The following is a 14080-nucleotide window of genomic DNA, read 5'->3' as shown; positions in this document are numbered from 1 at the left end:
ATAAGATGATTGCACACCGTGTGTGCAGCTCGCTCCTCAGAAAATTTTTATTGCGGGGAGCAGATTGAACACCATGTGTGCAATGTAAAGTAAAATAAAAATACATCATTAAGATTGATAAACATTTATGTCAAAAATAGTTAGATAACATAAAATCGTTATTTTGCTTTCAATAATGAAGAACAGAATATAAAGCAAAGAAAATTTTTAAGAAATAGTAAAAAGCCAAAAAAATAAAATTGAATAATGAAGAAAATAATATAAACGAGGAATAAATTTTTAGAAAAATGTCTAAAGGTAATAAAGTAATGTAACTCAGTAATGAAAAAGAAAATATAATTTGTAAATACATTTTTAGAAAATAGTACACTGATCATAAAGTAATTATACATTGGTTGGTTTATGATAGCGCTTGAAACAGTCTCCCAAACATAATCCAGGATTACCGACACAAGCTGGACAAGGGTAATTACTACGCCTATATTTACCTTCTTTGTAGCATTGTCGACAAATCTTTCTTTGTACTTTCCTATTTTTATTTCTTGGTAAAATTTCAGGTAAGTGATCGTTTGTTTCTGGTGTTGTCGACCTTCTGTCTCGAGGTTTTCCAATTAAGTTTTTTAAAACCAATGCCAAATTTTGTTTTTCTATACTTTACAGATATTTTTAATTCAAAACAAATCTTATCTCGACGACCACTTTATTCAGAATTAATTGCTCTTCATTATCATTGCACACACGGTGTGCAATCGGTCTCGAATGGTCTCTTAATTATTCTCAAGGATAGGCGCATTGGCTGTCTCATTTAATCGCGAGTTTTACGCGAGAAAAATCGATATCGATGCGATTTGGAAAATGTCCGACGGGTCTCGCGAGCCTCGACTCCGTTTGACGTTTTATCGCTCTTTTTCGGACAAACAGCGACGGTAAATGTGACACGCTCTCGTGCTGTTTACGATTCTCTCGTAAACCGGAAAAAAGAAGCATTACGACTCACAATGTAACAATTATCTCGCGGTGAAATCACTTCCGCGCGGCGATTCGGGAAACGACGCGGTTAAAAGATCGGATCTGTCGACAGAACGACCGCGGTGAGCTCGAATAAGTGCGCATCAAGTCGGAAAATATGAGATCCGGTTGAGCCAAACCGAGAATGGCCCGTCCGTCGGCGTGTTGCAACGCCGGATCGCACGGATTAAACGTTAAATTACGCATGCTCGCTGCGCGTTAGCATATCTTCAGCGCCGAGTGTTTGGCGATAATTGAATCGGCGGTTTAATTAATTAAGTAAGAGCCGGTATATACTGAATCTGAACAATTCCAACAATACAACAATACGCGATACGGAACAAAAGGCAACGCCGCACGAAGAGCAAAGGCATTCTTTCCTTCCACGATGATGACTCATTTTCCGTTATTTCTGATTTAATGCAGGCTTCCCCCGGTTGCTCGGAAGAATCGCTAGGAACTCCGTGTGTGCTGAAAGATAAAATAGAGGAAGTGAGTACTGAAAGATAAGAATAAAAGTACATAACCGAAAGATAAAAATAGAGGAGATGTTACATGTAGATATCATGTCTCCCCTTAATATCTCCGCTATTAAGTAACGAATTTTAGATTACTTATGGAATCAGTTGTGCAGTAGCCCGCCGTTACGCAGTGACGCCGATACACAATAGCCAGCATTGATTAAAACATATTTTTACTTTCGAGCATTTCGAACACATTTTCAGATTCATTTTAGCATTTAATTATACATATTTCCTCTTCATCTGCAAGTAAAAGTTGAGGACCCGCGTTAACGTGTACGATAATCACTTAATTCAAACTTGATCGTTGATTAATAAACTGCGATTGAATCAAGTATGAAAACATCAGGAGCGGAATTATAACGTTTCGGCGATACGCCCGCGGAGCTTTACTTACCGTTAATGATAAATTAACCGGCGCGTATGCTGCGCGATTTTAATGAATACGCGCGCTCGACATCGCGATAAAGTACGGACCCCGCGAATTGCCTGAAAATAACCGTAATAGCTGTGACGTCAGAACCGCCCGTGGGAATTGCGGGATAAGGCGTATCGGTGGAGAAGCAAGAGGCGAGTGCACAGGCAGAGTGCAGGAGGGAAGGGGGGTATACAGGGGGGTTAATGCATTTAGAATGGAAGGTAAGCCCTGTGGAAGCTTACGGTACAAAAGCTGCCATGCCGGCGAAGGAAAAGATAGTGCTCCTAAGAAGCCGGCTGTGACTAAACCTGGTTTAAATTCCCGTCTCGTAACCCGCGACCGTGTATTCCTTTTTCCACGGCGTCCAGATACGTATCCATCTATATAATCACGACGCGTCGGAGCCGGTAAAGCTACGACACCGCTCCCGCGCAATTAGGTGTGCTCGCGAGTCCGACCTTTCGATCGTGACGTCATATTGTTAAAAATAATTCCTTCCTTTTTCGTACGAGATGAGAGGGAACTATTTTTTACGTATCGGGAGGATATCAATCTACAATCCGAAATTAACACGTCGGCCCGGTGGACTGCTGGAATATTTTTCGGTTCTCGAGTTTTCATAAATACTTTTTACAGTTTTCTTCATGGTATACTTCTTTCTTCTTCTTAAAGTATCCGCTGCAATGAACAAACATCACTTTCTTTTTAAATCGCATTAGCCGAACCATCTGAGTCTTTTTTTCGAAAACATTATTTTTCTTACAATAATAAGTTCAGTTTAAACCCTAATCGTTTTCTTGACTTGATATTATAAACGTTTTATGCGGACTTTCTATTTCCAATTACAAGCTCAAAAATTTTAATTAGAATGAAAATAGCAACAAGTCGAGCGGTCTCACAGACCGAAGTGTGTGAAGATCCGAGAATAAATGTGAGTACGGTTAATGTGAATAAATTGACCGTTATAGAATAAATATAAATAAATGAATCGTATTTCTTTTCATAATAAACATTAAGTTAAACGAATCGAAATAGAAGAGGAATTGCGAATAAGAACTGTTCGTTCCGAATCTTCTCTGCGCAATAAATCTTGTTCGTAGCAAGATATTAAAGAGATGCGATTAGTTGAATATTAGATGCCGTATAAAACCACTCGAGTCTCGTTAAAATCAAGCGCGTCATTGCGCTTGGCAGTCTTCCGAATTAATATCAATAAGTCCATATTGTGCGGTGGGATAATTATAAATTAAATTATGTTACATAAATGAATATTATATTACATTATAAGTGAATATTCACGATAGTGTATATTCAATACGAGACACGAGCTATAATTTTCTTACGATGAAATTCAAAGATCCTTTTATAAATCGGTTTAGTATAATTATATTATGATATTGCGAGTACGGAACTTTTCGAGACTTTTCTGTGCGGAGAATTTCGTCCATAAAGAGAGGTCCAAAGAGACACGATTAGTCGAGAGAAACCAGATTCTGCAAGACCACTCGAGTCTCGTTAGAATCAAACTGCTTTTTGTAGCCGGCATTCTAACTAGAACGCCGTTACAAAGGCGCGCGCGCGCGGTTAACGAGGTCGCCGGGTGATAAAGCGAAAATTGCTTCGCACACCGAAGATCCCATCCGGGGGTTTCGTTGCTGCACCACCATAAAAAATAATCATCGTTCCGGTGTCGTGCGCCTTCTTTGAAGCTTCTCTCTCTCGCTCGCTTACTCGCGTCTTTTATTTTTCTAGGTTTATTCTATTGTTAGACGCGCGGTACTTCGAGGCAACTGTACCAGAACGACGCGCCGCACCGGTTCCCTTCTTTGTTCGAGCAGGTCCGAAGTGACCTCCCGTTATGTGCGACGAAACGCCGCGCTGCGTTCGCGAGTGACGCGAACACAAGAACGCCGGCCGCGCTGCCGTAGTTTTTCCGCCGACTCGAATTTCACAAGCGAGCGCAATCGGAAAGCGCATCGCCGTCGGTTTCCACCGACCGTCCTTGACCCGCAGCTCCGGCGGATCTCAGACTTCGTCTAACGCCTTGTGAGACAACGCGATAATACCGACGAATTATGTCGTGTCACACCGCGATGAATAATGGATTTCGCTCGATTGTTCGCACGAACGGCAAAATTCAGTAATTTCCGCGCTCGCACGGGCGGGGGGAAATATCCGTGCGGCTCGTCAATAACCGATTTTAATTACTCCCTTCGTTATCCGCGAATTAAGAGCCCCGTGTATCGAGAAAACGCGTATCCGAATGGGTTAAATGGTGTTGTAGAATTCAGTAGGAATGCCGGCTACGCGAGGAAAGCGAAATACATCCGCGCGGCGATCATTGGCACCGCCGCTCGGCTGAGAGAGTATTTACGGTCGATGCGTGCGCAAGTAGTAAGCTCCGCGATCAAGTCCGACCGCGTCTGCCGATAAATAATATTTTTCCCGCGCTTAAAAGCGTCAATCCCGCGCACTTTCACAGCGGCTGTTTCATCCGCGGCAACGTGTTGTTCCGCCGCGTTATACGTTCGCCCTCCGAATTTCAACGTTTCGCAAAAATAACACGGTTGTCTGAGAGAGGGGGCGGCCGAAGACGGAAATGACAAATAGGTATTCGAGTTTCGTCTCAACGCGCCGGCGATTAGGATGCCCACGAGCTGAAATTTTCGAGTGCGCTGGCTATCGAGCCGCGACCTTCAAAGCGAGCGTCTGTCAAGCTCGAAGAAACGAGGCCCCGCCGTGTAATTAAGAAATGGCGAAGAGAGAAGGAGAGAGAGGCAGGGGGTGGAAAACGGTCAAGAGATATAGGTCCAGGGAGCTGGGGGTCGCGTCGGCAGACTGGAAGTTTAACGAACTCGAACAAAGAGAAAGAGCCTTCAGCAACGAGGGACGAGGATTGACGAATGGGGTGCTGGCGCTAGCTGGCTCCGCTCCGCCAGGTTGGAGCGGAGGGTGCGCGCGTACATTTTCCCTCTCGTTCTCGCTTCCTTCGCCGCCCCCTCTCTCTCTTTCTCTCTTCCTCCCCTGCCTCAGCCATCACGGAATAGCGGCGAGCCCCCGTGTATTACGAGCCAGCCACCCCCATAACACTACCCCGTGCTGTATCGATCCATCGCAGCGCCGGCTTCGAGCTCCCTCCACAGCGCCGGAGACTTCGGCGCTCTGCGACGCGACGCGCCGCGTGGCGGGCTTGCTTGAACAAAGAAGGAAAGGCGAAATGCTGTAGATCGTGAGGAGCCTTCGCGGCATTTCTTTGTTCCATCGGCGGTGCCTTTGAAACCTGCGTCTTTCTCGGCTGGCCCGCCGCGTCCCCGGGAAAAGAGCGTCGGCGCTCGGTGGAGGAAAAGGGGGAGTCCCGGCGTTCTCGAAATTTTCCTTGAATATCGTTAACGACCAATTTACGCGCGGCGTGCGAATCTCGCGGGATTTTTATCGGAGCGGTAGGCTGCCTCGAAAATTAAGCGATCCGAGACGATGATATTCCGCCAGCCCGGCTTGAATTTTCGGGCGTTTGTTGCGGCCTCTTCGCCGGTAACGCGATCCTCGATGGTGATTCGACAGTCGTAAGTCGACAGTTGTTGTGACAGAAAATAGATTGCGTCTGAGCGTCGACCCGTCTCTCGGGGAAGCTTGTTGAAAAATCGCTCGTATAATCAGGAATTACGGATTTGGTGGAAACTGGTCGTCCTGGGTGGACTCAACAAAAGATTAATAAGAATTAGGTGATGTTACATTCGGAGAGCTCGCTTCTGCGCGGCAGATGGAAGAATCATTTGGCGATATATAAATAGACGCATTTAATTTTCAAACACAGCCCGAGAGCTGATATTATTGAAATGCAGAGTTCAACCTTCCCGTTTTCTCGAACAATCCAGATATATCTCGGCGAATTTCGACAAACTTTTCCGTTTAATTCAAAGTACACAGCTACGTTTCTATTCGACGAATATTAAAGAGCCTCCATTAAAGAGGATCTTCATTGCGGCACGAAGAAAGGAACCGTCGGGCGGAGAGACGTGCACTTTGCTTAATCTTCTTTGTTAGTGTCGTCGACGAAATTTCGCGGTTTGTTCTTCGATTCCGCGAACGAGGAAATATGGCGGCGGTGAAATACGTAGCCGCTCTTCTAGAACTCTCTTCATCCCTATATTTGTTTGAGATCAGTTCGGAAAGATTTTAGTCTCATATTGTATGTATGGAGAAAAAGTTTTCTTTGGACTCAATATACGTGTTTGTTGGACTATACGGGTTTATTTAATATACATAACTTCATTTAATATTAAATATCATTTGGCTTGAATGAAAATAATTTTTGTTTCATTAGAATAAACCATGTTGTTTGATGGAAATAACAGTATTATTTAGAAAAAATAATATTTGCTTTTCAATAAAAACATTGATTTCATTATATATCAAATATTTTTTCACCGAAACAAAAAGGATGTTTCTTAATACTTTTCTAACAGTGTTACTTCTTTCAAATAATTTATTACTTGTAATAAATGTAGTAATATTTGAATGAAAATATAAAAGGAATTTGTTATTTGACATAAAGATATGTGATATAAAGATTTGTTCGAGAAACCAAATAATTTTGCTTGTTGAATCAAACATTCGTTTGTTTATTCTTTTCCAAAAGAACCAATTTGTTTTAATCAAAGAAATTTGATTAAATTCAAAGAAACCCTTTTCCCTGCGTAGTATTTTTAAACTCAAGAACAATTATAACCATTTCAGAGACTAATTACTGCTATATTCCGAGCACAAGTGGATACTTTCGACTCGACGACGACTACTTTACTTAATCACAACATAGAGAGAATGGGTTGTCTGAATTAACGTGACGGTGAACGAACCAAAAATATTTTGGTTAAAAGGAACAGAATTTCTGGTCTTTATAAACGAATTTAGTTCATAAAAAACTAGAAATTCTACGGCGAAACGTGTTTGGTTCGTTCCCCATCATGTTAATTCAATCAATCTTTTCTCTCTGTAAATCGTGAAAAAAGTGAAGAGTTCCAGAGACACATGAAGAATTGTGAATCGCTTGCGTATATCCGTTAGATTTCTCGGCTGACGTGCTGATTTACAGACGCGCATCAAACGTGGCTTGAATCGCACTTAACACGTTAACACTGCATCGTCCATCGTGTTGAATGCAACGCGAATGCGCGCTCCCTTCCTCTCTCTCCCTCTCTTGCTCGCGATATGAAATAAGCGCTGGTATCGCGCTCGACCCGACGTTTTGTCGGGCGAGACAAATGGATCCTTTTGGAACATTGACTACCGGTAACGTATTTGCCAGCCGCCACTACGCCGGCGGAATTGTTTTGTCAGCTTAAAGCGCTGGCCAGGGAGTGTTTTGTTCGGTTCAGCGGTTCGCGAGTGCGCGGCTCCCTTGTTCCATCGTTGCAGCAACGCCGTTGCACAGCACCTCCGCTTGAATCCTGCGATTTAACATTCGTTGGAAAGGAAAGCGCGCTCGTTAAGCGTTAAGCAAAATTAACCCAGTTCTGTGACGAACCGGAGCGGCTGGATCGTGTCACGCCATGAGAATGTTACCCTGGCGTACGATTTGTTGCCTCGCCGAATAGAACTTCGCGAACACATGGGCGTACCGATTGAATTCGCGACGATTTCCGCGCACGCGTGTCCCGAAAACATTCCGAAAGCAGCTGCTCTGAATATGCAATTTCCGGTGTGCCGAGTCGTTCGCGAAGAAGTTTATTCGCACGTTGCGTCACTTGTACCGCGAGATCGATATTTTTCTTGGCTTTTATAACGACGAAGAATCTCACGGTTTAAAACCACTCGGGTAGCTGACAAAGAAACTCTCTCTCTCTCTCTCGTGCCGGATCACAATGAGCTTCGATTCCATTCTAATTGTACGTATTTTGTCTTTTTATCAACACTTCTGCTTCAACATATCCTGATAATCACCGTCGGAGCTTGCCAAATAATCCGGGCGAAACTCGGCAATATCTCTCGCGTCGTGTCAATAGTATTGGGCAAATAGCGACGTGATTCCGATATTTTATGTCGGGCCTTGCTTACATATATATATATATATATATATATATACGCTATGTAAGCGTATATATATATATATATATATCGAGCACGTATATACACAGATATATACATATGCCGCGGAAAGGAAAGAAAGGAAAAGGGACGATCGCACTGCGCGGGCGATGGCATTATTCACAAAGAGGCGAGGGAGTATATCCGAGAGATAGCACTCGCCTTAGCAGATCCATTAAAGCACCCTCGCCGAGCTTAAATCACCCTTCTGTGCAACGTTCTTGCATGGAGGAGGACCGAGCGCCAAGGATTTTCCCATCTCATCTCTCTCGGTCGATTAAGCGTCTCGAATTTCGGACGACGTCCGTCAACGTGGTCCGCCATCGGTCGGGCGCGATTACGCGGTGGCGATTAATTTGCGCGGAATTTCTACGGAGAAACATCGAAAGTGGTATTTTCGAGCGAGACTTCTCATTAAATATTCGCTTCTTTTTTCACGCTCGAGGCGGCGCACACCCGTTACACGTCTCATTAGACCGGCTCTGCTCTAAATGCATTATCTATGCCACGATTAAGTACGGATCAGCGATTGGAAGAGGCCGGTCGCGGTGATTCTGGCGAAAGGACCTTTCGCTTTGCTAATTTTATCGTGACTTTAATGGAAACAAGCAGCCGTGCTCCCACATATGTTGCTTGCAAAAAAAGAGGAAGATTCACGGACGTACAGTGGAATGGAAGCTCCTAAAATTCGAAATTGTAACTAGTGCAATAAAAAGAATTGAACATATTTTCCAAATTATGTATATGATCTAAATTTATATATTGTGCTTAGAAATAATATAAGCATGTTCGTATTTTTATACAGTCGTGAATAGAAAAGTTATTTTATTCCTTAGTGGTATCGGAATTTTCGAATTAGGCGTATCATTTTTGAAAATTCATGCACGGGACTGCTATTTTGGGATATTTTTGTCGGTTTACAAAATAATTAGCAGTCATGATGAATGAATATTCAGAAATAATATTTCAAATTTGGAATTTCCGATATCATCATGTCTAGAGAGTGGGACAACCTTTTTGCCCGCTACTGTATTTGTATAGTAACGCGAATGTATCGTGTAATTTTCCCTCTCTTATATTACATATTTGTGTTTTCTTGTTATATTTATGAATATTTCGTTATATATACGTAAACAGAAGCGTCATCTGATTGCTATCGAATGTATTACCCTTGAACTTATGGGATAGATTAAAATTTATTTAGTTTAGTTAAATTATTTATTTATTATTTATTAATATTTAATATTAATAATCATTATTTATTTTAATAAACAATAATTTAAACAATATCTCTTTCAAATTGTGTTCAGATTAAATTTTCATATTTAAATTAATATATAGTTGTTGGAACCTATTAGAACCATTTGAAATTGAATAATCTCGGAAGAGTACATATTGTAGATTAATTAAGCGACAATTTTATTGTAAAATGTCATACATTGCCAGAGTAATTAAACGCATTAATTTGTTGTTAGATTAAAAGTAATATTCATGTTCATAATATGCGATTATTATAAATGTATGTTCTTTTCTTCCAAGGTTATATGATTTCAAATAATGAAATTCATTAATGAAGATACATTTCCTCGTAACACTCAAGAGAGGAGATCTCGGTGGAATTGTTTATTTAAACAAGTCTCTAATCTGATCGCGTGATTCGAAATACGATGACGGAGTCATTTAGCCGAAATCTGTGCTCACTGATTTCATGCATTTCGTACACACGTCAGTGTCTAGGTCAATATTTACTGCTGTGAATCATTTACGATCTCTGATTGAGCTCCATTAATTACAGATTCATATTCGCGGACTGCTATTCAACAGTTCCGGTCGATATTTTCCTTGTGAAAAAGTATGCATTGGAAATTCATGAAGTCGTGATTGAGGTTGTAGAATAACGACGGACTACGAATATAGCGGCCTTAATATAATGGTTCCTTCGTTGAAAAATGAAATATTCGCATAATTTGAACAATCGCGATTTTCTGGCGGTTTCAAATTTTCACCAAAATCGGCATGTCGCAATAATCGGAAATTTTCAAGCCCGTTCGTTCCGTTTCACCGAGCGAAGGATCGTTCTTACATCATGACTACCGGTGATGCATACCTTGGGCCATCCTCGTCCCCTTTCCGTTCATTTGTTCGCTCGTTCGTTCTTTCTAGCCGGACCACGTGTATTGTATTTTCTCTCATTACGCAATATGCGCCTCGGAGCATGATTTCACCTGACGATAATGAACAAGCACCCGGTGCATGGTCGCCCGAAGCGCGAGGACGTAACGCGTATTTCTGCACGACAGCGATACGTAAGAGCCGCGTCTCTTTGCTCGATGAGCGCGGCAAATCGTCCGCTTCCTGCTGCGCACGAATGAGAAAGTACGCTCCTACCATCACCGTTGCTATTGCCGTATCGCGATGTTCGTGACGAAATGCGGAGCAAACCAACGGCTCCGCTCAGTTTAACTCTGCTGCAAGCTTTTCCCGCATTTATCTGCGAATTGAGTATTTTGCCAAAAGCCCTCTATTGACATGCAAAATTCAATCGTTAAACTCATATCGCGCACAATAAATCGGTCCAAAAATCCGCTTTTATTGCGACTTGATGAAATTTGGACGAAGTGCCGCGTATTTTGTGTCGCAGGGAACCGTTGGACTTAAATGGACTCGAAATGAAATGAAAAATATAAAAATAAAAATATATCGCCTGTTCGGATTACTTTTGATTATGAGTTACCGTAAACATATTGTACCGATTATCGAGCCGTCTTATCGAGAATGATTGGTCGTATCGTGCTGACTAATGTCGGAAAGTATACGTCGTAAACGACCGAATCATCAAATAATTGGAATCTCGTCGGCGCGTAAGTGTGAGAAATCAATACGGATATCATAATAATCGCAAGGTTATCGGGTGGCAAGACATTACGTGACCTAACGCGAATGAATGGGAGAAGAAGTCGTCGTGTGCGAGGAAATATAGACTTTTGCGTGACACATGTCGCTTTCGTTGTAATCGGTGTTATCGATAAGACTGATAAGGTGCGAGGATGTGGTTTCAAGTTCGCTACGCCCAAAGTATCAATACACTCGGTGATAATCCTTCGGACGGGACGCGTCGCTGCGCGAGCACCGTCATTCGTGTCGTTCAACCATCCGTCATAACGTGTGTCCACGAGCTTCGATCGAGGAGGTAACGATGCCTGGTAAGCGGTCGAAGATGAATTAGCGTAAAATTGACGCTTTGAAATAATTGACTGAAAGCATGATTAAGTCAAACACTGTAAGTACTGTTTTATTGATTCGCAAATCGCTGTCGAAATTTGCTTTATTTAGATAACTTAAAAAATTCAACAAATTTCAATCGTTAAACTCATATCATGCAGAATAAATCGCCCACGTCGTTGAGAGAGCAAAAGAGTTGATTCATAGAATTGATTCGTATTATGATACATTACCTGTTGAAATAATAGCTGTATCGATGGAGCGATCTTATCTCACGATACGGCATTGATAGCGTTCAGGATAAACTTTTATTTGTTGCTTTTCGAAGCGGTTTATCTCCTCGATAACGTTATGTTCCAAAGTCTCTCTTGAATTTTGAGCTGTAACACGATTATTTCATATTTATATATCTTTCAGTCACTTATTGTCACAGCGAGCTGTTTATTGACAGACGCGATAAGAAAATGTACGGAGATAAAAATCTGCTCCGAAGAGATGAGATTTTTCCGAGTGGAGAGTTCATAAGAAAGTTCATAAGAATCTGCTTAGTAATGACTTGATGTGGATAATAATAACGGTTATGTTATTCGCGCGAAATTATCGGCAGCGAGCGAACAATCGATCCCAAGTCTCGTCCCGAAAATCACGACCTTTTGACGAAAGTAACGATCGTGCGAACGTCGATTATTTCCGTCGCAGGATACAAATGGATGAGATGGCCTGTGCATTATGCCGATCCTCACACGATGATCTCCGTCGGGAGGGATCTGGACGGTGCCAATCTCGTCGTAGGACGTGCCATGCACCAGGGTGACATGTTACCAGCGAAAGTTAAGCCGGAACACGGCGTCGCCTACGTGTCTCACGGAGGCTCCGAGTACACGAAACACAATTTCGAGGTATAATTTATGACACGAGCCAAGGAACTTGATCAACTTTCATCGACAGATTTCGTTGCCAAACGCACCGGAATTCCCCGCGAAATTTTGCTCGCAGACGCGATCACCTCGACGAGGCACTTTCGACGATGTTCGCGCTATTTTTCGGATCATCGATTCATTCGCGGTTACGTAAGGCACCTTGCAGTTATGCATGCTTCGACTTTCATGGGCGCGCAGTGATTTCATAATGCCACCCCATTCTCTTTTATTTTAATGAGCGAGTTTAAGGTAGTTCGTCCGTGATAATATTGTTGGAAAGGCAATGATTGATACAATACGAAGAAGCTCGACAAATCTGTGGTAAATGATTATAAGGTAAATGATATACAGCTTTGACTCGATTACAAAAGAATCAAATTTATACGTAATGTTGAAAAACTCATAAAGTGCGCGAAATTATGCGAAAGCGAAGCGAATATTCTGGGAGTAACAAGCATTCACGCAGTGTAAGATCAGCACGTGGATCGCGTTTCGAATGTGCTTTTATTATAAATTCGGGAAGACTCTTAAAGAAAGAAATTTACAGACTAACTACTTAAAGAACTCGCGCAAAAAGCTTATATAACGCGTCTCGTCCATACTCTACGTCCCGACGATGAAAGATAAGATTATACGAGCGTGCGATATTGCACGATGCGCATTATGAGTCGCGGAAATCCATACATCGCGGGATACCGCGTGCACAATGGAACGCGCGTTTCACACCGGCTCTCCGCTCTCGCTTTTCTCGCGTCTCCCTCCGCGTCTTCGCGTCTCTTTAACGAAATCGGGTCGAGACGCCATGTCTCGATCGCCGATGGCGGAAACTCCGTGGAAATGAACGTCGTTGTTCGCGTCGCTGTAACGGATAACTTCCGGCGATTTCCCGAGGATGTCGGATGAGCGAAAGCCGGGAAGAAAGCGCGCGCAACGAAACGGTGTTATCGATTGACGGCATTCGGCACGGAGCATATCCCGCTCGCATTAGACGAACCCTCTGTTTGCCGTGGCGTGCACTCGATCGCGCACGTCCAAATCAATTTCTTCTTACACTCGCCTCTAGTCGCGGATAGCCGCGTTAATCTATTTGCCTTGGGCGGGGTCGGAAGGGTGCCGGGCACCTCGCGCGCGTGATCGACCGGCGGGATACCTCGGAAAAACGCCCGCTTTTACTTCAGATACTGATGCCGGCCCATTTCAACTGGATCCATTCGAGCCACGGTCATATACCGGATCACGCGGTGGAGGCCGGAAGAACTTCGAACGGGGAAGTGTTGTTCGTCGGCCGCGCTTATCACAATGGCGTGCCCTGCGTAGGAAAGGTAACGTTCGATAGGCGCGTGTGAACGATGCGATAGGAGGGTTACATTGTCTGTTGTCCGGCAGGTTCACCGGAGCCATGGTTGCCTGTACATCCCGTACGACGGCAGGGAGATCTCGAAAAGAGACTACGAGGTCTTGGTGCAAGCCTAACTGCGAGTCTGCTCAAATGGTGGAATAATAAATTGTAAAATAGCGATAAACTATCTATACTGTAACTGTAAACTATATGATACTAAAAATATTTTAAGCTTAAACGTTTTTCGCCTCGTACCCGCGAAAAGTGAATATTTGCACACACGGAGAGAAAGTGTTTGTGACTGCATAGTGCAGTCATTGTAGTCAGCGAAATCATTTTTTTGCAAGTACTGTTACAATAATATTGACGATAATCATATTATCGCTGCTATTTTCTCATCAGAACAAAAACAAAGACATGCATGGAAGAAAGGCTGTCCATATAATAGAATTGAAATTACTAGATCTAGTTTTTAGCTGTGAGAGCTAAATACTAGTACTAGTAATTAGATACAGGGATAAAAACTTAACTAAATTAAATAAATTTCAGTTGTATTATATGGACAGGT

General features: G+C 42.7%; 1 protein-coding gene across 2 annotated transcripts in view; it reads left to right on the top strand.

Moving 5' to 3' along the window:
- Positions 1–13685, top strand: part of LOC106747241 (natterin-3-like) — a 62425-nt gene extending 48740 nt beyond the window's left edge. Inside the window, exons 1-4 of one of the 2 annotated variants that reach the window (XM_014624593.1) lie at positions 11154–11234; positions 11953–12152; positions 13352–13495; positions 13560–13685. In XM_014624593.1, coding sequence (XP_014480079.1) covers positions 11228–11234; positions 11953–12152; positions 13352–13495; positions 13560–13646 — 438 coding nt within the window. In that variant the 5' untranslated portion in view covers positions 11154–11227 and the 3' untranslated portion in view covers positions 13647–13685. Of the gene's footprint in view, positions 1–11153; positions 11235–11952; positions 12153–13351; positions 13496–13559 lie in introns of those variants that run through there. The other variant, XM_014624592.1, reaches the window with a different exon arrangement.
- The last annotated feature ends 395 nt before the right edge of the window (positions 13686–14080 follow it).

Source organism: Dinoponera quadriceps, unplaced genomic scaffold (genome assembly GCF_001313825.1).
Source record: "Dinoponera quadriceps isolate SergipeBrazil2010 unplaced genomic scaffold, ASM131382v1 scaffold2102, whole genome shotgun sequence".
In the NCBI taxonomy this organism is placed as follows: Eukaryota; Metazoa; Arthropoda; class Insecta; order Hymenoptera; family Formicidae; genus Dinoponera; species Dinoponera quadriceps.
Note: the sequence above shows the minus strand (reverse complement) of the source record. Positions and strands in the feature narration are given on the sequence as shown.